Here is a 27,923-nt window from a genome sequence, read left to right on the forward strand (position 1 = left end):
ATTATGAACTAATAAATACACATCTATATGTGGATGTATTAGTAGTTAGACTATAGAACTGATGCTGAGCTTTACTTATTTAATTGTAGTCTTGTTCAGGATGAAGCCACTAAATGGAATACTCCAGCCATTAGCACCCTTTTTAAAGAAAATGAATACTGAAAGTATTGCTGGATCAGTGCTCGTCTTCTCAAAGCTCCAGTCGGTTGTGGCAGATTGTCACATACAGAGCCTGATTCTGTTGGAGAGATGACTGTGGCTGTGTTGATCGAATAAGCTGTCTCAAATCCAGTTTCCACATGTCCTTGTGCTCCTGAGCAAGGCACTTAACTCCAAGTTGCCCTCTGATCAGTGCGTGAATGGATTGTGTAAAGCGCTTTGGTTAGTCATTATGACTAGAAAAGTCATAAATTCAGTCCATTTATCATTCCCGTTAAAGTAAGTTTTCCTTTCTGCTGTCACTACAGGCATGCTTGCTATGAGGGTTTGCTGCAACATTAATGACTTTGTGCAAACACCTGAGTTTCTTTGGAATATTAAAAATAAAAAACAAAATTTTATTTTTTTTACAAATTTCAATAAAGGGAATTTGACTGCATTGTTTAATAACTAGAATCAAACAACTTATTTAGGGGTGACTTAGAATTTGTATGATGTCAAGTGCTTTGAGACTAACCGGACTCTCGCCAGAGGGATGTAGTTCTTCCGAGCTCCACACAGCATCAACACATCCATCTGGAATCACTACCATTGTATGTGTGGAGCTGTGAGGAGCTCGGCGGAACTACATCCATTTGGTGAGAGTAAGGTTACTTTGAGACAATATTTGTTGTGAATGGAATAGAGCATGTTTAAAGAGCTGCAAAAAATACCTTTTGGAACTGTATATAAATATATTCAGCAATATTATAGCATATTGCCAACACAGCACCACATCATCATCTATGCATGCTTATCCATGTCTCGTTGTGTGGGCGCAGAAGCCCATCTTCAGCAGTCATTGGGCAAGTCACCGGTCCACGTACACTGCAACATTTTACATCCAAAACCTTTTTGTACAGTTAGGTTGTGGAGAATATCTGTCAAACCTTTTAAGGCCAATACGGTTAATATTTGAAGCCCTTAGAAAACATGACTTAATTGCCTACAAGTAAATTAATATTGACAGTCCACAACACATGCAGTAAATACATTTATTTTCATTGTTCATACAGCACAAATTCTTCAGTCAAATTCAAACATCCAGTTGTTGTCAGTTACTGGACACCCCTATAGCGCCATGTTATTCAGTTCCTGAAACTTCACAGACATTAAGGTTGGCTGATTGGTAACTACAGGGATTTGAATGCAGAGATTTATTTACGTTGAACTTGTGTGAAGGATGAAGGCATCTGGATGGGCTGAACAGACTGGAATGGTTGGGAAGGTTTCTTGCGAAAGTCTGGGGAGGACCTGTGAACTGCTGAGGGCAACAACTGGTTTCTCTTGATAATCTGTAGGGCCAGCTGAGTGTTCCCTGAGAAGAAATTACAAGAATTCAGGGATTTGCTGTAAATACAGACAGTAGGTAAATCAAGATAAAAACGGGATTGACACAAAGTCCAGACAGCATAAGACTTCTAAGGATTTTTTTTTCTATCTCGTTGCTTTGTAGCCTGCCTCCTCTCTCTCTCACACACACACACACACACACACACACACACATACACACACACAAACCATTTTGTAGCTCGAGGTACACCCCCAGAAGGATCGCTTCAGATGGAATCTCTTTGGGATTCATCATTGATGCAGCCTGATGGAAACACACCAGAACACAGTTAGTGGAAGATTTCAACAGCTAACTATTTGTTGTGTAGCAACTAAACACGTGAGTTTACTGTAAATATGTGCAACTACTATTTAATAGTGTTATATAGTTTGATTCTTTCTACAAGACAAAGTGAAATGTTGATGTTTAAATTTTGTAATGTTTCCTCTGGGGTGCCAAGATAATGTAACCTGACTTCCGCCAGACGGATGTCGCTCCGCCTAGCTTCACTCACATACATCTGGGACATCGCCCATAGAGAGTGATTTCTCCAACCAATTTTATTGTCTGGCCAATCAGGACGCAGGGCTTCATAGATGTTACTTAGTGGAGATGCGACCATGACGTGAGACTGTTTTGATAGCAATGGCGGCTCGTCGAGGAAGCAAGCGTTAACATTGATGCTGCTATTTCTTCCGTGTTGTCCAATCTACCTAATATTGTTTCATTAAAAGAACATCAGAGAACGCCTCTGAAGGCTATTGTTGGTGGAAACCATGTTTTCGCCCTTCTCCCGACCGGATTTGGTAAGTTTTGTTTTCCGGGGCGCGTCCGCGTCCACTGCAGACACGCCCCGCAGCGGTTAGCGGGAACCATGTTAGGAGGCCTTTAGTCCTCAAGGCGGGTCGGCCCGGGATCGACTGAGCCGCGGCGCTTTGCCGCCTGTCTTCCCCCCTCTTCCTGTCAGCTCACTGTCAATAAAACGCGTGCCACTAGAGCCGCAAACACATAAAACACTTTTTTTCCTGCGTCGCTATCATCAGCGTCACGGGTTTGCTTCGGTGTGAGTGGTTGAAATAGCACGTCGATAAAGATGACAGACAAGTGGCTTATCCAATCATATGCAAGAATTTTTGATAAGGCCCAGCCTTCAATAAAGGCAATTCCTATGGCGGTGTCCCAGATGTATGTGAGTGAAGCTAGGCGGAGCGACATCCATCTGGCGGAAGTCAGGTTAAAGATAATGCGCATATTGCTTCACAGTAAACCTAGAATTGCACATCAAAAAATCCTCAAAGTATCTCAGTTTCTTGATCCAGCATTCCAACTTGACTTTTCCCATTTTTTTGGTTGGTCCCAAATCTTTGGATCAATCAAAAAATGTGAATATGGGAAATTTGTTAGTGTCTAACTATTCCATTTACTTTAAATGTAGCGAACAGGCAGAAACTCAATGTGAATACATTCATATTCTGTTTACTGAGATTTACACGTAAGGGACAATCTTTTTCAATGCACAAAGATGCGGACATGCATGCTTCTGTACCAATCAACAAATTGCTAAACTTGATTATCCTAATTTTAATTTATAAGCCAAGTTTGAGGAATGGAAAATACTTCATTCAAGTGTGTTAAGTGTGGCATCCGGAGAGTTTATGGTGAACACAAAAGACCGCCACACTATGGCCATGTTCACACTGCAGGGAAACGAGACCCAAGTCCGATCTTTTTGCCCATATGCGACCCATATCTGTCTTTTTCACGGCAGTGTGAACGACCCGATTGCAATCTTTTCACCCCCCAAAAAATCCAATTTGTGCCACTTCTATATGTGGTACTAATTCGGATACGTATCCGATTTTTTCCAAGCGTCTGCTGTCTGAACGGTCATGTTGCATTTCATTCGTCTTTCATGTCACTCTCCTGTCTCTCACTACATATCCACACATAGTATTAGCAGTTAGCGCTCCATATAAGATCATTGTTAATAGCTGTGCTGCTTTCTACTTACCTTATTTCATCTTGCTATGATGTGGAGTTAATATTGTCAGCTCCCAGTGCTCAACAACATTCTAATAATAACGAGAAACGTCGCCAGTTAATGTATCCACATTTGTATTTCTTCTTGAGTTTTTTTTTTCCAACAAAACTTTATTCAACACTCCTAGAAACAATTACATTCACCTTTACTTCTGCAAACACTGCGATGCACAGTGACGTCTCCTGTTATCCGCACATGCCGTTCAGACAGCAGCATGATGACGCCCGCATTTAATAGTAATTTGAACGACCACCTCAAAATAATCTGATTTCAGCAAAAATTCGGAATTGAGCATCAAGACCTGCGGTGTGAACGTAGCCTATGAGACCAAAACTTCATGATATGATCACTAAGGACACACATGATAGGTGAAACGTGTGATGTATGGACAGCCCTGGAATCATGTTCTCATAACCATACATTCTGGATCATACAGATACAAATATGAATTTGCTGTGAAAGAATGTAGCAGAAGAATGGAAAATTGCTAAGAAGCAGGGAGCTTTAGTTAAAGTGAGATATTCAGAATAAGATTGGCTGTTAGTTTGGAATGTGCAGAGGTTTACAGACGTTTCTTTCAAAGATGATGGTACAGAGATTTGTTTGTAGTCCTGTCTGGCAGGACAGGACTACAGATTTACTTTCACAAGTGGAGCTTTAACACTTTCGCCATCGTGCTTCACTTGATTTTGTTATGCTATAATTACGTCATGATGAATAATTGATCTCAGATTAAATTCTGAACATGTAGTATGGAGGGGGTCACAAAGGAATTCCACTCTGGCCGCAACATGAGACCCTCACAGCTGGGACGGCCCTTCCTCTCACCAGTGGTCCTGCTGCTATAACACCTTCCTCCCACAAACAAGGAGCTCTTCAGCAGCTCTCTCAGAGCAGACAAAGAAGGCCTGGACCATGAGGGCCTGGTCGGCCATGACCGACACACAAGCCGGCAGCTGAGGGAAGGTACCTGGACCAGCCATGCTTGATCCAGGGTCTGCTAGTGTCGTCTGCCGGCTTCAGCAGAGGACCTGACTGAATCCGGATGAACAACACACGAAATGCAAAGCTAAGTCTGCTGTTTAACATCACCGGTAGCAGGAGCAAAGATCCTGCATGTGAAACAGCTCTGTTGCATTTCTTCTCAGCCAGTATCGGAAAGCGAACCCGATGGAGCTGAAAGCTGTCTGCTAAGGAAAACCTCGGCTCAAATCGGACTGCAACCGGGTCAGAGAGCGTGCTCAGACCAGGCCTCCGACCCCGACCACGCTGTTAGCTCATGCTGCTGGACTAAACGCTAGCCTGCCAAGAAGAATCCAACGGTTCTCCCTGCTTTGATACATTGATGGGACATTAATGTTTACGTTATCCAGCCCACTCATTATGACTAAAAATAAAGCTAAAGCCTTTATTTGTTAGTGCCGATCGCCTGCTAGCCAAACTGCCATTAGCCTTACTAACATCTGGTTTCGGACATTTCAAAAGGAGTTTGTTTTAAAGCATAAACCGTAACTGTTCTTCTCCGCCATCCTTCGATGGTGTTATGAGCCTCATTCCCGCATAATGCCAGTTTTCAAGGCAATTTTGATAACTATAGACTATAACCTTTTAGCCACTGATTTGCCACAGCGACCCTAGCGCCCTGAGGTAGAATCGCATTACTAAAATCGGCCGTCATAAAGTTAAATGATTTTACTGAGCAAATCGGTCTTCAGAATATTATTTACTCAAAATAATGTTCTGGTTAACTTGGGCTTTGCGTTGTGAATGGATGGAAACCGTTCCATGCTTTTGGAATCAGATCTGTAGTGAACCAGGAGTCACTGAAGTATTCTGATTATGATCAACCACTTTGTTTTGTCTTTTGTTGTTTTTGCATGTAAATAGTTCTTTAGTTTAGCTTCTTTTATCTTCATTTTGCTTAGTAGTTTAGTTAAGTTTCACTAGCCTAGTAGAGAGCATTTGTTAATCGAGATATTGTGTTAATTCAGATAAACAGCATTACATAGTGATGTTCTCTGGATGTTCATTTTATTTCTGTTATTAAATTCTTGGACTTGAAAAGAAGTTGTCACTCCTTTATTCTATGTGTGTGCAGGTTTTGCTGTTAAAAGATCGCTAGTGCTCAAATTCATCCCTTTCAACCATTGTCTTGATATCAGCTTAAGAGCTGATCATCACCGGACAATACTTACTTAATAACAGTTATTTATGAAACATTAACTTTAAACAGTGTATAATTGCATAACAATTTATACATGGATAAAGCTTTATTAGATTTTATTCTGGGGCTATTTAACGTTCAAAGGACAAAGGGAAAGTAGATGAGATGAAAAGGTGACAAAGATAGAGGAGAGGAAAAGGAGAGAACAAGATAACATCCTTGGAGTCTGCTTCTACACCTGCAGAAAGATATAAAAAGAACAGCAAAACCAACTGATAAAATATTACAAGTACAAAACAACCAACACACTAATAACATCACTGAAGAATATGTAGTATTATTTAATACGAGATGTATAACTTAACAGCAAAAGCAAACTATAGGGTGTCCTGTCTAAAAGTGAACCTGTAAGCACCTGAAGGTGTTTGCAAGAGTGCACTTGTGTATGTAAGGTTTATCCATAAGAAAAATGCTCAGTAGTGGCTGTGAGGAGCCAAAAGGAAGTTGACACAGAGCCATCCGAGCATGCACTGGCCCAAACCCCCAGCGACATCATTTAGAAAAGAAACTGTTTTTAAGTCTATTTTTTGCAATAAGCCCTATAATAATTTAAAGCATAGGCCTGTAATACAATGCATACATACAATGTCCGAAATTAACTTTGTGATTCACCGGCCAACTTGGCCGGTAGATGTAAAAATTAACCGGCCAGGCATATTTTTTACTGGCCAAAATATTAATCCTCACCAGACCTCTCAATTTTTACCAAAAAATAAGAGTGAGATTATGTTAATTTTTGGGGGGCGTAGTTGGGTGTGTGGCTGACTGGACCCTGGAAGAGAAATCTTTGTTTCCTAGCTTTAATAGGAAAATATTAAGTTTATTATAAAAGGCACAATATGAATTATCAGATTCACATCCAGGCAATAAAAAAACACTACAAATGTCATTATTCTATGCATGTTGGTCTAATTTGTGAATGAGGCGCCTATACGGTCCAACATTTTTCCCTCAGCTGCCACACTTAAAGCATGCAGGGGTTCATGCTGCGTCTTTACGCATGATCCAGCTGCTGGATAAACAGTGGGGAAAATGCATAAATGAAGACTGTAAAGGGCTCCTTTAGAGGGGAGAGAAGGAAAAATGGGTCTGAGCTAAAGCCCCTAATGTTACAAGTTCCTTAAAATTACCCTTAAAAGTGCGCACCTAAATTATATGTAACGTAATTTTGCGCACCTGAATTCAAACGCAAGTCAGCGGCCCACCGAGGCACCGCTGGTTCTGTGTTGTTAAAAACAAAAGAGCATGAAAAACAGCTACTGACTCTCCTACTGACTTGAATTTTTTTAATATATTTTTTTTGGTACGAGTGGAAGGACATTAAACGCAGTGATTGACGTTTTTAAGGCTGGCCGCTGATAAAAGCACCTGGCTCCGAGAGGGCGGGGGGGCAGTAAGAGCGGTGAAGCACAGAGACAGCGCACACGTAGTTAAAAAAATGCAGAATAAATAAGAACGAAACTTATAAAACAGACCAAGTGGCGTTTTAGACCGCCTCTGGTTAGCAGAATTGTTTTCTAATCCAGCGTGCATCCATGACTGGTTCTGAATGAAGCTTTATCTGGGAGCCGCTCTCCCCCCTTGCCTCTTGCTCCGCAGAAGGCGGAGTTTAGACTGAGCTCTGGATGGACAGAGCTGTGAACGGATCATCCGCAGCCCAGATGGGTTTTGTTATTTTTGTGTTATTTTTAATTTATTTGGTACAAACATTTACTCGCCATGTGGCAGCTAGCCTTCAGAAATTCACTCGCCAAGCGGGAGATTTACTCGCATTTGGCGACTGGCGAATGTTAATTTCAGACACTGAATACACATATTGATTTCTATGCGGATTCAGCGGGTTTCTTCCTCACGTTGGATTCTTTGTGAGAGAGGACAGCTGTTCCTCAACTTTCTACTAATACTGCTTTCTTTCTGCAATGCTCTGGTCTGACAGCAGCTTGTAGTGGTGTGGTCTCTTTAAATCTAAAGGAAGCCCTTCACACTACACCTCACTCTAGTTCACAGAGTATTGAACTAGTTTGTGCATTTTTGTAAAAGGTGGTTGGATAGTGTAATGAATGCCCCGACCAGAGGTGACATATAAAGCTATGTTGTGCAATCAAGCCATTAGGAATGAAATCAGACTGAGTTGGAAACATGAAATGTGACACTGCTACAGGCACACAGGGACTGCCTCTCGCTGCAGGAGGGGTTCACTGTATAAAGACTTGTTGTCCACAGACAATCGCTCTCTTCGCACGCTGTTCCTCAACAGCAGCATTGGAGGGACACCCACACTGTGGAGACAGCCACCTGAGGCCCAATGGGTTTGGACACCCACAAACATTTGCAGTGTTTTCTGAGAAACCAACATTGGAACTTAATAGCCAACTGCCCTGGAGATGGTCTGATTGTAACCTTTCTCAGCTGTTGCAGGAAAGCTGAGTTGAAACGGCACGGAGCGGTCTCCTCTCCTGCGGTCAGTCCAAGCTGAGAGGAAAGCTGATCTGTCGCGCAGTGCACAACAGATCAGCCTGCTTCTTGTGAGGGTCTGTACAGACCCTCACAAGAAGCAGCTACGCCAGGGAAGCCGAGCAGAGTTTCTGCTTCCACAGCACGAGTGCAACCCCTTTCCAGAGCTGAAACATAACTCTTCTCTTTTCAATGATATAAGTATCACTTATCTACGTGAAAAAGTTCCTCAACAAGACACCTTTGCTTTTTCATGGTCATAATATTTGTTGGAGTAAACATTTCCACTCAGCTCATGCAATCCATTTTCCTGTGTTACACAGATGTGATTCCTGACTTTTGAGCGATTTCTGTCTTCTGAATATTAGCAAGGAAACTGTGATACCGATGGATGTGATCCATGTGTCCAAAAAAGGCAGAAATCCCAGAACGGAAGTGTGTGCCATGTAAGGTGTTATGTGGGTTAACACACCTAACTAACAAAGGAACATTTTGACTTATTAACTTGTAGCTTCGGGATCATTGAGCTTGGACCATGAAATCGCAACAGGAAACAAAATCGTAGATTCACGAAATTTGTTAGCCAGTTTAGCAGCAAATACTGTGAAGTAACAGAACAGAGAAAACTGATTGGCTTGAAAAATATGAACCAAAAATTAAATAAAGATATATACACAGAACCAAAGAGACTACATTGAAGTTTTCTGTATTCTTAGAAACTCCCAGTACGCAATAAAATGTATTTAAGGGCTAAAAAAGTAGATTTTGCAGGATGTGTCTTGTTTATAAAGATTTTTTTTTACACACTTGAACAGTGATTAGTGAGTAAAAACATACATACACGCTTTACTTGTAGCAGCAAAAAAACAAAGAGAAAGAAATCGAGCATAAAGGAGAAATCCCAATATAGTAACAATTTAAGCGAAGTCTGCTGCTGCATTTTAATTTTTTTTATGTTTCAGTTATTAGTTTCTGTGGTACATAATAAAAGAGGGAACAACAATATTCTGCATTAACACACGTGAAACATTTTATGTAAATAAGCTGCTGGAAGCTTAAGTTATTCAGAATAATGAGTACCTGATGTAGGCATTTGCGGGCCTTGTCATACTCGCTCCTTAGACAGTAAGCACTACCCAGGTTGAAAAGCATCATGGCCCGAGCGGTTGCCACACTGCTAGGGTAACACAATGGCATCTTCTTCGCGGCTGTAAACAGCAAACAAAGTCACTTTCATTTTGTATATTTATTCATTTCTATTTGTTTTTAGTAAAAAGGAGTACTTTATGAATTGGGCAAATATATTGAATGACAGCTTACAGGGCTCAATTGGCTCATCTCCCTTTTCATGTCCTGTTGAAAAAAATTACTTGTCTATTAAGAGCAAAAAAACTGAACCTTTGCCAATGTTTATTTAAATGTAAAGCCCCACAAACCCTGGTCCTGCTCGCTGGTGAGCACACCCATTGACACCTCACTGATGTTCTCTGGGTTGAGGTGAGTGATTGCATCAGATATTCTATCCAAGGAGATAAGGGCTTCAGCGGCATACAGATGACCCAGGAACCTGAATAAAGAGGAGGAATACAATACAGCCTATCAAATATATAATATACTAAACACCACTTTAGTTCAATTACATTTATCAATCCATCCATCCATTTTCGAACATGCTTATCACTATTGGGATCGTGAGGGGTGCTGGTGCCTATCGCCAGCTGTCACTGGGCGAGAGGCGGGGTACACCCTGGACAGGTAGCCAGTCCCTCGCAGGGCAACACAGAGACAAACAGGACGATTTAGAATGAACCTAACAGTCATGTTTTTGAACTGTGGGAGGAAGCCGGAGTACCCGGAGAGGAGAAATACAATACAGCCTATCAAATATATTAGATTAGATTAGATTCAACTTTATTTCATTACACAGGTACAGGTAAAAGGCAACGGAATGCAGTTTAGGTCAAACTAGAAGTGCAATAGCAGCAAGTGCAGGATAAACAATGGTTCCATAAGTACTGGACATGGGTTTTTACTGAATAAATATAGAGATGGATACTATTATAAACATAATTTTACTGATAGATTTGTCCTGAGTATAATATATAGATAACTAGTACTGTGAACTAAATTTACAGCTGGATATGTACCGAATATAATATACAGGTGGGTATTACTATAGAGTTTTACAGATATGTATAGATATGTATATATAAATATGATATACTAAGTTGAACACAAAAGTGATCGACGGTAACTACTGCATGTTTGTCTGTACGAAGGAAACTACATTTTTGTTCATAATTGCATGCTTAATGGTTAAAGGCATAAAGCCACATTATATGCTAAAAAAAATGTTTGATCATGATAAAATAAAGTTGTATACACCAAGCCAGGGTAAGTCATTGCTATGTCTGACATTGTTCCATTTCAAAGCGAGAAAATGTTCTGTGCTGCACAGCGGGCTCATCCTCCACATGCAGGCGCTATAAGTTTATGAATTAATCGGTGTTTACATGGACTCAGATCAGATTATGGATCATAAACCAGCCCTCTCAATCAGAATACAATTTAATTCTGATGGTAATAATTTGTTGATTATTTTTTCTTAATTTGCCCAATGTAACCATAATGAAATTTTGGGGAGACAAGAGGCAGGCCCAAATTATAAACACTTACAGAAAAATTAGACATAAGCATCCCCAAAGGACACCTTAAAAATTTGAAAACTCTCAGAACAAATAAAATGTATCAAATATCTAATACTCTTATTCACTCTCCAAAGAAAAATTTGGAAAACTTATAGAATAAACGTTGTTGGAAGTAAAATATGTAGATGGACAAATGTAGCATGTAGTATTTACATAAAATTTAGCATTATCTTCAGTCTCCCATTGAAACAGAAGGAGAGAGCTAGGAGGAGACGGCAGGGGAGCTCCAGGGGCTGTGTGAAAGGAAAGCGGAGCAGACCACAGGCTCAATCATTTAATTAGGAAAGGCTGCAGGAACTTCAGAGGAGAAGAGCTTGGCATGCAGGTTTGAGAAACCTGCATGCCAAGTGGAGCAAAAAGGATTTAGTCAGCCACTGATTAGGGCTGTACTATTATGCCAAAAATCTAAATTGCGATATATAACAACCATAATTGCGATTTAATTTTGACTTTTTGACTCTGAATTAAGCACAAGCTAGAAAAATGGCCTTTAGATAGAGATGTCTGTAAAGAAGGACTATTTAAAACAAGAAATTTGACTGTTTTTAATTACGGTATTTCAAATATTCTTATTCAAAAGAATAGCTTTGTGAGTTGGACATCATCCGTTCACTGGTTGCCTGTTTATCTTAGAGTTCAGTTTAAAGAACTTCTGTTTGTTTTTAAGGTTTTAAACAGCTTTGCCCACCTTACTTAAATTAGCTTCTCCTTCACCTTTACACCCCTACTGCTCATTCACGTCTGCTGACCAACAGAAGCTTAGAGGGAACAGGGCCTTCTCTATTGGGCCCCCCTAAGTTATAGAATGACTTACCTTTGTACATTTGACAGGCTCCTCCACTGTCCAGTTTTAAAACCTGTCTTAAAACCTATTTTTACTCATTGGCCTTCAACCTTACTGAGATTTTATCTTTCTCAAATTTTCTTGGTACTCTGCTGTGCTGGCTGGTTCTATTATGTTTGATATCAAGTTATTATTATTATTGTTGTTGTTTTAAACTGTTGAGTCTTTACCCAAGTCATTTTGTTACTTATTTATTATTTTGTTCTACCTCGGGTTAAATTGCTCTTTAAATAATGATGACAATGATGATGATTATGATCACAAGAAACTTTTGCATCACCTCCCAGAAGCTTGAAAGAAAATAGACCAAAACATTTTCACACCTCACTTAGTAACTCAAGAAAGTATTTTAAACTAAATATTTTAGGCTAAAATATTAAACTCTTCCTGTCTGACCAGCCAGGAAACCGGCTATCCTGGGAAAATTTTACATCATTTGAGAACTGCCCCATTTAGACTTGTTGTCCTAATGGAACAACAAGTCAACATGACAGATTTATTCCAGATGAAACATTTCTGAACTGCTTGGCATACATTAACCCTACTAGACAATTACTTACTTGAGGGACCCAGACACCTTGGTTTGATTAAGCAGCTTCTCAGCATGATGCAGAGCCATCAGGTTATCTCCCAGTGCCAGGGCCACATAGGCACTACAAGCCAGTATGGAACACCTAAACAAAAATATGGTCACATTTTAGAGCAGTGGTTCTCAAATGTTTTCTGTTGCGCCCCGCCCCCCACCCCCTTGAAGAAAAACATTTTCAGCCCCCTTCCCATCGAAATGAATAAAGAATTTTTACTTTTATCGTTTTCTGTTTTTAATGTATTAAAGCTGTCTTTAGAAGATTACCCAAAAACCCTTTTTAAAAGTAAGAACATATATATGGATACATTTACATAATTGTTTCTAACAATTATAATGTTTTAACATTGCCACACTTTAACTATATGATATGAAAAACGATATAAATGGCTTTTAGCCCGACTCATATCTGCCATCAACTTTTAACTAGTTATGAACCTCATATGGCAAAACCTCATTTTTTTTAAGAGTCTAATATTAGTATTCATCATACTACTGTCCACACGTACAGAACCAAACAGCAGGGGGGGGGGGGGGGGGGGCTGTTGGGCCTGGATTTTCCGGACAAAAAAGGCAAGGCTTTTCCCTTTGACCTCCCCTGCAGTCCCCCCCCTCCCATGTTAAAGCCTAACGAAAGAGGTACTTTAACATAATTAATGACTTAGTATCATTACCTGAGGTTTTCTACCTCCTGTTTTCTGAGTGGAGATGATGGAGAAGCAGAAAAAAACTTATCAACTTCCTGACTTTTCCCACTGCAAAAGACAACAGTGATTAATCACAACACATATCCGTCTCATCCGATCAAGCCAAATTCAACAACACCACAAAACCCTATACATATATAACAATGCAGTGTTTTTAGTAATTCCTAAGTGTGAAAATGAATAAACATTTTAAGGCCAAAAGATCACCATTTTGCATATGTTTGCACATGTGAAGCAAGCACACAATTAAAAAGATTTTAATCAGCAAAACTTTACATCTGCAATCAAAAGTTTGTTTCGTTTGACAAAAATCCTGTATTGTGGGTGGGGATTTAAACTGTCATCTATACCCACTGGTGGACAAAGCGTCTGCAGATCCTCAGGTCCCGTCCAAGAGAGCCAGGTCATTAATAAACTCTTTTGATGAGTCTGGGTTCATTGATGCATGGAGGACGATACCTCTTAATTACAAAGAGTTAACTTTCTTTTCCCTCACACATAAGAGTGCCTCGAGAATAGATTATTTTTTATCCCTAAATTACTGCTTTCCTCCGTTGTTTCTTGTGAAATAGGAACCATATCTATCTCTGATTATAGCACCGTTTTCTTGCAGTTGATTTTCTCTGAGAAACAGCACACAATTAATTCTTGGTAGTTTAATCCACAAATACTTAGTGATCCCCAGTTTGTTTCATATTTCAAATCAGAATTTAATATATTTTTGCAAATTAGATAAAACCACAAATATATCCCCATCAATATTATGGGAAACCTGCAAGGTTTATGCTAGAGGCCTTATGATCTCCTATATTAGAAGTAAAAAACGTAAATCCTTGGAATCTCAAAGAAGGTTAGAAGGCATACTTGCTGATCTGGAGAATTCAATTCAATTCAATTTATTTATATAGCGCCAAATCATGAAACATGTCATCTCAAGGCACTTTACAAAATCAAGTTCAATCATATTATACAGATTGGGTCAGATTATACAGATTGGTCAAAAATGTCCTATATAAGGAAACCAGTTGATTGCATCAAAGTCCCGACAAGCAGCATTCACTCCTGGGGAAGCGTAAAGCCACAGGAAGAGTCATCTGCATTGTACATGGCTTTGCTGCAATCCCTCATACTGAGCAAGCATGAAGCGACAGTGGGAAGAAAAACTCCCCATTAACGGGAAGGAAAACCTCCGGCAGAACCGGGCTCGGTATGAACGGTCATCTGCCTCAACCGACTGGGGTTACAGAAGACAGAGCAGAGACACAACAAGAGAGACAAAAAAGCACAGAAGCACACATTGATCCAGTAATCTGTTCTACATTAGATGGTAAGACAGGCAAATTCTCCTTCTGATAATAATATGAAAGCAATGCTAGCTGCAAGGGCTTCTCTAAATGCTCTGCTTACTCATAAAGCCAAGCAAAGCATTAGATTTGCTAAATATAAATTGTACGAATATGGTAGTAAACCAAATAAAATATCTGGTGAGACTAGTGACCAGGAGGGCTGACTCTCAGACAATTTTGTCTATTAACTGAGGCGCCTTGAGAAACTCTTACCCTCTATTATTAATACGGTTCAGACAGGGTTTACGACCAGCAGAAACTCCTGCAATAATATGAGAAGGCTGATAAATGTAATCCAGTTGTCAACTCAGAGAAAGGTAGCTGGTGTGGTGATAAGTCTAGATGCTGAGAAGGCCTTGAACAGAGTTGAGTGGCAATTTTTATTTTCCATCTTAGATATCTTTGGACTTGGGTATGCTGTAAGCAAATGGGTTGGGTTGTAATACCATAGACCAGTAGCTGCTGCTCAGATCAATGAACAGGTCTCAACCTATTTCCCTTTGGGCAGGGGAACCAGGCAGGGGTGCCCTTTGTCCCCATTGTTGTTTGCTCTTGAGATCGAGCCCCTTGCAGAAGCTACAAGGAAGTGTCCAGATATTACTAGAATATCTGTTGGTAAGAAAAATCACAAAATTGCCCTATATGCTTATGATATTTTGCTTTTTTTAACTAATCTAACACAATCTAAGCCATCTGTTCTAGAAGTTATAAACCAATCTAGTATATTTTCAGGGTATAAGTCTGAGATTATGCCACTAGGCAACACCACTCGACCCAACCCATGTCCTTTTAAATGGTCCTCCACAGGCTTCACATACCTTGAAATTTTCATCACCCCATCATTAGAAGCAATGTACAAAGCCGACATGGACCTTTGTTAAAAGGTGTTTGGTGTTTGTTAAAAAGTGTTTGTTAAAAAAAGGTGTTTGTTAAAAAGTGTTTTATAAATTAACAACAATAACAACAAGGTTATGTGGCCTGCATGCTGTCTGACTGGAGACAGCATGTAACCTGTCCTGGGCGGGAGGGTGGAGAAATCGGCTGCTGCTGCTTCTTGTCTTGTGACGCTGCCTGCAAATCTTCATCATCCACCAAAGTTCGTCCTGTAACATTACCATGGCTGTTCGTCCCGTCATCTACTCTTGACCTTTTCTGTTTCTTTTTCGGGCCAAAATATGACAAAATACTTGTCATATGTTGATGTTCATGCTACCACACATTCTCATTCATTACTTGGTTAGCAAGCAGCTGCTCTTTCAGGTAAATAGCTAGATCCAGTAGTTTAGACTATTGTTTTTAAACTTGCGCTATCTACTGTACTGTCTGGACTCGGGAGTGGGTATTAGTTTACTTCAATCGCTTCGAGCAGAAAACGTATTAATACTCTTTAAAAACAGACAACAAAAAATTTAATTAACAAATGTGAAGGACACAAGACATGTATTTATATTAGGGCTATCAAAAGATTAAAAATTTTAATTTGAATCGATTAATCACATAATGTCGTTATATTATAGTTAACTAGAGTTTAATTGCAAATTAATCGCACGTTTTATCCTTTTATTTCTGAAAGTGTAACAGCCTTTTTGGGCATTTTAATATGCAATTTTGCAATAGATGACACTAATAAAATACATGCTTGTACAAAAACATTTTTATTTTGTTATTTTTCAAGCACTTCTGAGAATTGGAATGAAAACATCCTAGTGCCAAATGTTAAACTCTGGACTATAATGGCTAAATGACTAATCATGATGCCCTGATGTTTACACAATGTGTAATTAAATTTGTAAATAAATACCTATTTTCATGCCGATATTTATTTTTTTGGCTCTTAAACAAAGATAGACATGCCTTTACTACCATCGGCTCCTATGGAGGAGGGATATTTCTGCTGGATACAAAGTGTCTAGTGCAGGCAGGTCTCTTAATAACCGCTGTTTCATCACTTATTTTAGAGCCCAAATAAGCGATTTCACTTTCGGAAACGTGCCGAAAAAAAAATGCAACCCGTGACTCATGAAATTTACAAGCGCCTTTAGAATAAAACAAGCCCAAAGTCTTTTCAAATGGTTCCTATTTTGTTAAAACCAAAAAACCAATCAGAAGAGTAAATGACTGGTTTAGTTAATTTATTTGGAATGAAAAGAAACTATGACTAAAGATACAACTGTAAATTGCAGTTGCAACTTACAGTTGTCTGTGGAGCAGGGAGGTTTAGCCGTTCCAAATATTAGGCTGTAATATTTGGAACATAGAAAACAATAAAATCAAAAAGATTACAAAGAAACAAAAGAATGAAATTGTCACTTCACTGCTACGTATTAAAAGCCAGCCTGAACAGATATGTCTTGAGTTTGGACTTAAAAAGAGCGATATCTGTAACAGTGCCAATATCCGGGGGTAACTTGTTCCAGAGTCTCGGGGCAGCAACTGCAAAAGCCTGATCACCCCACCGTTTATACCTTGACCTTGGGACTTTTAAAACCAACTGATTTGAAGACCGCAATGACCAGTTCTGCTTCTGCAAAGTTAAAATTTCAGATAAACTCTCTGGGGCGAGATCATTTAAAGCTTTAAAAACAAACAATAAAATCCTAAAATCTATTCTAAAACGCAACGGGAGCCAATGCATGGTGTAGTGAACGGGAGTGATTTTGTACGGAATATAACTGAAATATGTTACTCTTCAAACATGTGCAAAATTTATGTTAGTATGATTTCAGGTAGGCACAGGCTAATACAAGCATAAAAATAGTGAGTAAAATAGTATCACAAATGAATGCATATTGTTCTGTGAAACAATAAATATGTAAAGGCTCAGTAGGTTATTACATGTGCACATAAAGATATAATGGAAAAGAGAGGTTATTCTGACCTGCAGGGATCACTGTTCTCACTGCCGCTCTCCGTACTTCCTGACTGACTAGAGTTCTTGGAGCTGTTCTCTGCCTTGGTATCCTGCTGCTGGTGTTCAGGCAGGAGCAGGAGAGCGTTCCTCAGGCAGATGGCAGCAAACTCCATACTTGCTACAGGGATGGCTGCTGACTGGCCTTCGCTAAGCAAAGACAGCAGCAGAACGTAAAGCGAACATGATTTCTATTATCAGCTGAAATCTGTGTCTCAGGTGTTAGCTTTCATACAAATTAAAGAGTGAAATGTGTAAAGATTTAGCAATGAGTTCATACAGACAAAAATACATCCAAACTTTAGTTTAATGCTTTATGTACAGACTTGAGAATAAAGACATTTTAGGGTACATGGAAGGAACTTTTAAAAAATCCATCTATCCATCGTCTTCCGCTTATCCGGGGTCAGATCGCGGGGGTAGCAGCTTCACTAGGGAGGCCCAGACGTCCCTCTCCCGAGCCACTTGGGCCAGCTCCTCTGGGGGAATCCCAAGGTGTTCCCAGGCCAGCTGAGAAACATAGTCCCTCCAGCGTGTCCTGGGTCTTGCTCTGGGTCTCCTCCTGGTGGGACGTGCCCGGAACACCTCACCAGGGAGGTGTCCAAGAGGCATCCTAACCAGATGCCCGAGCCACCTCAACTGGCTCCTCTCGACGTGGTGGATCAGTGGCTCTACTCTGAGTCCTCCCCGGATGACTGAGCTCCTCACCCTATCTCTAAGGGAGAGCCAAGACACACTACAGAGAAAACTCATTTCGGCTGCTTGTATCCGGGATCTCGTTCTTTTAGTCACGACCCAAAGCTGATGACCATAGATGAGGGTAGGAACGTATATCGACCGGTAAATCAAGAGCTTCGCCTTTTGGCTCAGCTTTCTCTTCACCACAACGGATCGGTACAGCACCCGCTTCACAGCAGACGCCTCACCAATCCGCCTGTCGATCTCCCGCTCCATCTTCCCCTCATTTGTGAGCAAAACCCGAAGATACTTAAACTCCTCCACTAGGGGCAGTACATCCTCCCCAACCCGGAGAAGGCACTCTACCCTTTTCCGGTTCAAGACCATGGTCTCGGATTTGGAGGCACTGATGCTCATCCCGGCCGTTTCACACTTGGCTGCGAACCGCTCCAGTGAGAGCTGTAGATCACGCCCTGATGAAGCCAATAGGACCACGTCATCCGCGAATAGCAGAGACGGAATCCTAAGGCCACCAAAACGGATCCCCTCAACACCTTGGCTGCGCCTAGAAATTCTGTCCATAAAAGTTATGAACAGAATCGGTGACAAAGGGCAACCTTGGCAAAGTCCCAATTCTCACCGGAAACGAGTCCGAGTTACTGCCGGCAATGCGGACCAGACTCTGACACCGGTCATACAGAGACCTGACAGCCTTTATTAAAGGGCCCGGTACTACATACTCCTGGAGTGCCCGACACAGGACCCCCCGAGGGACACGGTCGAATGCCTTCTCCAGATCCACAAAGCAAATGAAGAATGGTTGGGCAAACTCCCATGCCCCCTCCAGGATCCTGCTGAGGCTGTAGAGCTGATCCAGTGTTCCACGGCCAGGATGAAAACCACACTGCTATTCCTGAATCAGAGATTCGACTATCCAACGGACCCTCCTTTCCAGAATCCCGGAATAGACTTTAACAGGGAGGCTTAAGAGTGTGATTCCCCTGTAGTTGGAACACACCCGCCAGTCCCCCTTTTTAAATAGGGGGACCACCACCCCAGGCTGCCAATCCAGGGGAACTGCCCCCGATGTCCACGCAATGCTGCAGAGCCGCGTTAACAAAAACAGCCCCACAAGGTACTCAGGGCAAATCTCATCCACCCCCGGGGCCTTGCCACCAAGGAGCTTTTTAACCATCTCAGTGACCTCAGCACCAGTGATGGGAGAACCTGATCCTGAGTCCTCAGGCTCTGCTTCCGCAATGGAAGACGTGTTGGTGGGATTAAGGAGGTCTTCAAAGTATTCCACCCACTGACGCACAACGTCCCGAGTCGAGGTCAGCAGCACACCACCCCCACTATAAACAGTGTTGGTACTGCACTGCTTCCCTCTCCTGAGACGCCGGATAGTGGACCAGAATCACCTGGAAGCCATATGGAAGTTTAACTCCAGTACTTTTCAAAAATGAAATTTTAATTGCATTCATCCCTCAGTGTTCCCCAGTGACAGGTGCCCTCTGGTGAACAGGATATTACGTATCCTGTGATAGCTCAAACTGGAATTCTACATTTGAGGTTCAGAGTTTGAGATGCAGCTTTTGGAAGTCTTACTGACCTGTAGTTAGTGTTCTGTGAAGACTGTGACGCCAGGACAATCTTGCGATGGTAACCTTGCCCAATTACAGATTGGACTATTCCTTTTTTACAAGGTAAACTTTTGCGTTCCTGTTCTGACCCCTGGAAATATTAACAAACACCACAATTTATTTAATCAAAATGCTATTCACTTGTAATATATTTCAAGTATAAATGTATAGTCTGTCTACTTAAACTCCAAAGTTTGGTTGGTAAATTACAGTGTTAGAGGGCTCAATATAAATTTTACAGCAAATGCTAAGTTGATGCAGCTACTCTATTAAACCAGTCACTCCAGTTTTCTAATTCAAAAACGAAAACAACCCTGTTGTCAAATCAAGTAGTGTTGCAAAAAGAAAAAACAACAACTTCCAGTGCATCAATCATTCTAGGTTTATGTACTTATTAAGATGTTTGATGAGGGTATTCCTTAAAACTAATTTCACAGACTTTAAAAGAAGCTAGCAGGGAAGGAAAAGGAAAACTAATGAAGGCAGAATTCTCAAATATTTAGCTAAACAATGTAACCTACCCCTTTGTTTGCAGAGATGCAGCATTCTGCAAGGCGCAGCCACAGTCGAGGGTTGGAGTGGTAAACCTGTACAGCCTCCATAAGACACTCAAATGCTGCCAGGGGCCTGGCAGCATGCAGCAGCTGAACACCACAGTTATACAACAGCTCATAGCGCTTGTTGGACAGCAAAGCACACATAGGGATACCTGTGAGCTTTTTACCTGGAGAAAGAAACAAAGAAAACTAGAAAAATTTGCATTTCCTGCGAAAATGCACTGTGAATGCAGATAGCTGAATGATTAAGCAAAAGATGCAGAAGATCTTTGAAGAAGAGAAAAAATAGCTGAAAAGCATTGAAGAAGTTGAAAAAGTTGAAGAATTTGAAAGAGCTGAAGAATTTGAACATGAAAGAACAATAGCTGAATGATTAGAAGAAAGAAAAAATTGAGGGAAAGGCACCAAACATTTCCTAACTCATTCTAAACACTGAATCGTTTAACAAAGCAAAAGTAGAATTTCAAACTTTAATATACTGTAGCCATATGTGGGCCTGCATTTCTAGGGAGTATAAGGGATTTCGCCCCTATTGAAAAGCATTGTATGTTTGACACCTCCTAACTTGGAGATGCTTTACGTGACGAGGCCCAAACTTATTGTGGAGCATTCTGTATAAAGGAGGTACAGACTCTGTAAAGCAGAAATTTGTCCGAGCTTCCTAGAGCTACTTCCAATTAGCAACATGCTAACCATTAGCCGCTAACATGGTTGTGCTCAGGATCACCGGGTGATTGTACTCTGTGAGTTTGGTCCAAATCCTGTACTGGGAAGTGCCTCAAATAGGGGTGCCAATACTTAATGTCACCAAACGTGACCAAAATTCATGGGTCAGATTGGCCTCCTTTAGCAACTCAGCCTCACCACATTTGGGCCCAGAACTCAACATTTGACCAAATTGGTGTGTAGCACCATTTCCCACAGGTGGGTGGTGCTGTATTGGCCAATTGGGTCGTGTCTGGGCATCATGCCAGGTCCTGTTGGAAGCAAAGGCCCAATAGGAAAGCATGTGAAATCCAAAATGGGACAGAAAAATGACACACAGCTGAAAGTCACTTGAAAATTTTAAAATGTCAAGAGGAAGTGACTGTGCGAATTTCAGATTCCTACGTTATTCACAGCAACTGCGGTGAGCGTCGAAAGTTGCCATTCTATCTCAATTGAGCCTCTCCCTCTGGCCCTCAGAGTTCCGTCGTCATGGAAACTCACTGACACACCTGCAGCTGCCAGTCTACCGAAGTGCAGACACTTTGCTCAAAATATGTCCCATTGGGTTATAATGGAGAACTTTGCCTCGCACAACGCTCCATATCTCCTGATCCGTAAATGGTAGAGACGTAATGTTTTCTGCGTTTCTTTCTTAACGGATAGGGGAAGAAGACTTGGTATCGGTTTTTGCTGGAAATATTTTAATAAAGGCGTAAACAATTATGATCTAAAGGGGTTTTTTAAGGAATTTCCAAAATCCTCTAAAAACAGTCCCGAACAAATCGCTCTAGCTGAAAAAGTATAAGAGATATCAAAACAATTATTTCACTGTGAGTATCAGCAGGCTTTTGAGGACTATGTTGCTCATTTTTATGTTTGTACAAAAATCGGTGTAGGCACAGCGACGATGTAAAAAAGTGGATCATTTGGGGTGATGGAGGTCCAAAGCGTCTTCAGGATTTTGCAAATTCGCTACTCCCGAACAAATTGTTCCTGCGGAAAAACCGTAACAGTTATCCACAAAATTCCTTTTTTGTGAGTGCCAGAAGGGTTGGGACATTCATATGTGAAAGTGTCATGCCTGTACATCAAACGGTTTAGGAGTAGCGACGATGTGAAAACGTGTGATGTTTTGGATTTTCAGACGTCATTTTTCAAAACCGCTCCATAGGAAATGAATGGGGGAGGTTTCGGGTTTGTGTCGCTCTGAGGTGATTTGCGAAAAATCTATAAATGCTACACCAATGATGGTTACATTTCCTGAATCCAGACAAAAATTCCTAAGTTTTGATGTATAATTCATGTGGATAGGTTAAAAAGTGAGCGAGTGAGAAGAAGTTGTTCAGAGAAGAAGAATTTGTTGAATTTCTAGAGTGCGCACTCTATAACTGCCTCCTTGACGACCATAGCAACGCATGTTATTTGCTGAATTTCTTGAAAAGCCAAAATTATTTTAAGGAGGTACTATATGAAAATGGTAAAAGATATGAAAAAGCTGAAATAGACCATAATAGCTGAAAGATATCACTACATTTTAAAAGTTGAATGGCGTTTCTAGCTGAAAGTAGGCTGAAGCAGTAAGCTGTCAAAAAGCAGCTGAAATGAGCAGAATTTTAGTGAATTACATTCATTTCCTATGGGAGAAAAAAAAGCAGGAAATTTGCAGAAAAAGCTGAATATTTTAAAAAGTTGAAAAGTTAAAAGTACAAAAAGATATAGCCATCGACTCCAGAAGAAGCTGAATAGTTTAAAAGTTGAATGGTTGAAATCGGACAAAAACTGTAGGAGGAGAAGCGAATCAAACTTTAAACAGTAAAAACGCGAAAGAGGATCTCAATAACTGTGAATGCCTACTGCATTCACAGTAATAAAGAGAAACAGGATCTCAAGAACTGTGAATGCCTACTGCATTCACAGTAATAAAAATCTTTGAGCAAACACTAGCTGGGTTAAAGTGGATGATCTTCTTTCGGCTTCAATTTCCAGGGGTATCACCTTATCTTTTGGTTGTGCCACATGTCAATCACTATGACACGTTCAAGTAATGCCAGTGTGAGTGCTCGTTCCTTGCTAGTTTCCTCTTGCTGGCTGCGCATGCACAGTTCTTATGTTTATGTATCCAGTTAGCTTCCAAACGGAAGCTCCATTGCGCTCAATGTATTCTTTGAAAATGGCCAATAGTCACAAGAAGCAAACGGTCTTAGAAGTTTATGCTAAGAAGAGGGAGGCCTCAGAAGAGAGAAATAAGACCAGAGTGTATTTCAGAGTGATTCTTTCACACGATCCCCCCCGAGGAGTGGAAGAGCTAAGAGGTCTTGGGCATGCACAGTTATTTAAAAAGAGAACTAAATGAAAGTAAAACTTTCTTGAAAAGAGGGTATTTGTCCTTGATTTGAGCAGGCAAATTTAAATAATCTGCCAATGGAATAAGATCTTTGCACTTAAAATGAGAACAACTCATCTCCATCATCTTATTTCAAGTGGATATTATTATATCTAATAATCTTATTTTAGGGATAAAATACTCATTCCATTGGCAGATAATCTTATTTACCTGCTAAAATCAACGACAAATACACTCAAGAAAATTGTAATTCGTTTTTGTTCCCTTTTTGCAGTGTTGGGCATTTCTTGCCTACATTTCCAAAAAAAAATCATCCACTCTACCTTTAATGTTATTTTTTAATAACGACCAGACAACAAAACTACATTCAAATTTGTATAATTTAGGTTAAATTTTCTAAATGTGATTGTAAAAGAGAAAAATATTTTTTTGGTAAATTTATAAGGTAGACTAGGCAATTTTTCCTGAAATGTAAGTAAGAAATGCCCAAGTCCCTTTTATGAATAACTGCGCAAGACCATCTTACCTGCTCTTCCACTCCTCAGGGGGATCACATGAAAGAATCTACCTATTCTGTCTTCTGAGGCCTTCCTCTTCTTATCATAAACTTGCAAGACTGTTTGCTTCTTGCAACTCTCAGCCATTTACAAATATATGTCGAGAGCAGCGCTGCTACAGTGAACGGTTAACAACAAACCTAACTGGATACATAAACACTAGAAGTGCGAGTGTGCAGCCAGCATGCAGAAACTAAGAAGGAACGCGGGCGCACACTGGAGTTAAGTGAGGGTGTCACAAGGACATATGGGACAACCAATAGATACGGTGATTCCCCCGGAACTCAAGGGACAGAGGGGAGTGACAGCAGGCCAAAACTCTGACCATCCCTGCCATTCGGAATAAATGGCAGGGATTGGTCAGTCCTGCAGCTCTCACAAAGGCCAATTTTTCTCATTCCTTTTTCTGAATAGATAATGTATTGACTACTCTCAAGATGGAAGGACAATTTCACCCACTATAACAAAAGGTGTTTTTTGAACAGGTACTGGAACTATAATTTCCCTTTGGGATTATTAAAGCATTTCTGATTCTGATTCTGATACCAACTATAGCTTTAAAGAATTCAGTCATGTGTTACCGTGCTTAATCTATAATATATGCAGTCCTTCATTCAAACATTTTAAATCCATTAGCAAACAGGGTTAAATGGGAGGAAACCGGTTTAAGCCTGTCTGCTGTTGCAATTACCCAGATAACAGAATTTACATAGGCATTTTAAATCCAACTTATTGCAGGCACAAGCATAAGATAAATTAAATACTCATCATGGAACACATCAAGTGAGAGGAAACAGCCTTCACTTTGTAACTTACACTGATTGTTGCTGCCATCTCCCAGTTGTGCACACATATGATCATTCTCCTGCAGCGCCTTCTTGAAGTAGAATATCCCTAGGTTGTGTTTACCCATTGCAAAGTGAATGCAGCCCAGGTTGTTCCAGAACATACATTGGATACATTCACCTGAATGAAATAGATCAGGTGAGCAATGTGATGACAAGCACATAAAAAGAAAAATTTAAAAAAAGCTCATCAGATAAGGGGTGCAATCAGATTAAAGCACTGTATATTGGTCCTAAACCTTCCAAACCCAAACACCTTCCATGGGAGTTTTGATGTGAATTGTTTGACATGTGTATAATCAGTGTACATTTGATTAGAATAACGATTTCGCGTCATGCCAGGAAAGCACCAACTTTTATTCAAAGAGTCAAATATCTTGTGAATTTATAGAAAGGGAGACACAAATTGCAGCCAAATTTACAGAATGTGTAACCTGTATTGAATTCTGAATCTTATCTGTTCAAACATAATTTTTTGGGTGTAAAATCTGTGCTCAAGGATGACAAAGCAATTCAATTTCACTTTGATACAAATTTATGATGGGGGAGAGCAGATTTCTGAACATGCAGTATATCAGTTTGCGCTATAAAACAGACTATACATTTTTCCAAAGAACAGTGCAAAATATTTCGAATGAATTTCCAAATTGTGTAGATTGTTTATAGATGTTTGTCTGTTTTGATTTTATAGTATTTGTAGTTTTCACTGAGTTGTTTTTGTTTATTTTGTACCTCACTGGATGCCATAGCCAATAAGGGCCCGATAAAATCCGGCAGCAATCAGTTGTACAAATGAATGGCTGGAAAACAACTGTAAGCAGAATTCAAATGTTTGATGTGTAAAAGACAAATCTATGCGTTGCATTCCCCCATTGAAAGCAGCGAGGTATGTTTTGTTGGTTGTGTAAGATACTAAAATCAGCATTTTTTTCCTTAGAAAGGGTACAACTAAACTTAAAATTTAAACTTATTTAAACGAAAAACTAAAAAACAGTAAATTCTTATGAAATCAGTTGAAAACTTAAGGCTTACTTTGTATTACTTTTCAGTTAAACCTACACATTTTTCAATCCACAACAATAAATTTGAGCATTTCTAGACCTTTCTAGCCTCTGTGAACCAAGCTGGGCTTCACAAGAGGTTAGACCAACCAGCTCTATCTGCCTCCAACTGGCTGCCCCAAAGTCAACTGAACTGACAGAGTTTGGCAGGGAAAGTTCGTATATGATTAAGCCAATTAAAATGGTGTTCTACTGTGTTTTGGCTAACCTACCAGTTAGCGACCTTTGAAACAATGATTAGATTAGATTCAACTTTATTGTCATTACACAGGTACAAGGCAATGAAATGCAGTTTAGGTCTAACCAGAAGTGCAAAAGCAGCAAGTGCAGGATATACAATGCTCTGCTGATGTGTTTTGGGTGTGTTTATGGCATTCTGTATTTCCATAAAAGTTTTATACACCAATGTAACATTAATCTTTGTGTTATCCGGTCCACCCACTGCAACAAAATATAGCTTAAAAGTCTTTTTAAGTGAGTGCTGAAAGTCCGCTAGCATTAGTCGCTATTAGCCTCCGTGACCTCCATAACCTGCTACAAATCCTAGTAAACGTAACTACAGCTTGTTCTAATGCATAATGCTTGTTCTCATTTTGCACCGCCATCATCCAATAGTGCTACAAGTATTAGTACAGCATTATTTGGAAACAATGTCAATTTAATGGTGTTTTGTGTAATTTAAGATTAACTTGTCAATCTAATGTAGACATGGCCAGGAGGTGCTCGACAAGCATAATTTCCGATTGATCGTCCGCTACAGCGCCCCCTAGCTTCCAAAGTTACCGATTCAAGTCTTATTTATTTCCAGGAGAAATAAATACATTAATAAAAATCAAGGGTCCTAAAGGTTATTGATTTTTATTAAGAAAATCATTCTTTAAAATGTTATTTCCTCAAATATGTTTTATCTAACCTGGAGTTGCACTGTGAATTGGTTGAACAAAAGGTTGTTCTAAATTTGTTAAGCTAATTTAACCTCATTCCATATTCTTTAAGATGAACTTTGGTTCTGTAACTTGGATCTGCAGTGAACCTAAGACTCACTGAATCATTTGTATGATGATGGTTTTCAACTACTGCTTTTGATCTTTTGTATGTACATAGTTCCTTAGTTTCTTTAATCTTAATTTTGCTTATTAGTTTACTTATGTTTCACTAGCCTACTAGAGAGGATTTGTTGAATGAAATATAGCTCTAATTCAGACAAACAACATTCTATAATGGTTGTCCTTGATGCTCATTTGTTTGTTAATAAATTCTTGTACTTAAAGAAAAGTTGTCACTCATTTATTCCATATGTGTGGAGATTTTGCTGTTATAAGAATGCCAATGCTCGAATCATCCTTTCAACTACTGTCCTAATATCAGCTGTTCGGGCTAATATTCACCGGACAATACCCAACAGACCAAGAGTTATTTAATAAACATTACATAACCCAAACATGTGTAATGGCACATTAAAGTTGAGTTCTGGCTTTTGACAATCACAAGCTCTCACCTGTTTTAATGGGTCCAGGATGCTCTGCGATGTTGGCGCTGTTTAACAACTTCACTGCTTTGCGATAGTTCCCTCTCAGGTACTCAAAATTACTCTTGAGGAAGAGTGAGGGTGCAGACTGAAAGAGAAGATACAAGTGTCAGAGAACTGGGACACATACACTGGAGCCACATGCTTGATGATCAGCCGTCTGAGGGAGGCTGAATTTACAATTAGTAATGATAAAACATATGGTTTTTGCTGTAGAACATTAAGACAGTTATTTGTTTAGTATACCACAGCTCCATTTTGCTCAGCAGTCTGTGCGTGACTAAGCACCATAATCAAACAATTCATCCTTTTTTTTTCTACCATATGCTAGATATTATATGTTGAAATTATATGAGAAACGCACATTCCCTGCTGTGTTCATCACTGATTTGATCTCCCTTTTACAGGCCTTGGATGACTTGATCTGAATGTAGGCTCTCACTTTGTACTGCAAAATAAGCAGAGAGCAGGTAAATTGGTGAATACAGAAAGAACCTAAACAATGGCTAATATCTAAACAATGATCAGGGCTCGTACCTGGTGGATTTTGGATTTGGCTGCTTCCAACATTGCTGCAAACTCTGCCTTCTGGTTTGATCCTTCTTTGTTTGAGTTATTGCTCTAAAAAACAAGGAATGAATAATTAACAATAC

The 27,923-nt window shown here is 40.0% G+C and overlaps 1 protein-coding gene across 1 annotated transcript; it reads right to left on the reverse strand.

Annotated features, from left to right (window-relative positions):
• Window positions 1-1,179: 1,179 nt before the first annotated feature.
• cnot10 (CCR4-NOT transcription complex, subunit 10) lies at window positions 1,180-27,923 on the reverse strand. The gene is made up of 14 exons (XM_036133316.1): window positions 27,808-27,923; window positions 27,635-27,718; window positions 27,241-27,358; window positions 24,653-24,802; window positions 20,192-20,394; window positions 19,640-19,761; window positions 17,320-17,499; window positions 13,063-13,143; window positions 12,363-12,476; window positions 9,687-9,817; window positions 9,571-9,603; window positions 9,331-9,458; window positions 1,720-1,795; window positions 1,180-1,516 (listed from the first exon to the last, which is right to left on the reverse strand). Exons 1-14 carry the CDS (start codon window positions 27,838-27,840, stop codon window positions 1,356-1,358), a joined length of 1,614 nt encoding a protein of 537 aa, XP_035989209.1. The 5' UTR covers window positions 27,841-27,923; the 3' UTR covers window positions 1,180-1,355.

Source organism: Fundulus heteroclitus, unplaced genomic scaffold (assembly GCF_011125445.2).
Source record: "Fundulus heteroclitus isolate FHET01 unplaced genomic scaffold, MU-UCD_Fhet_4.1 scaffold_61, whole genome shotgun sequence".
In the NCBI taxonomy this organism is placed as follows: Eukaryota; Metazoa; Chordata; class Actinopteri; order Cyprinodontiformes; family Fundulidae; genus Fundulus; species Fundulus heteroclitus.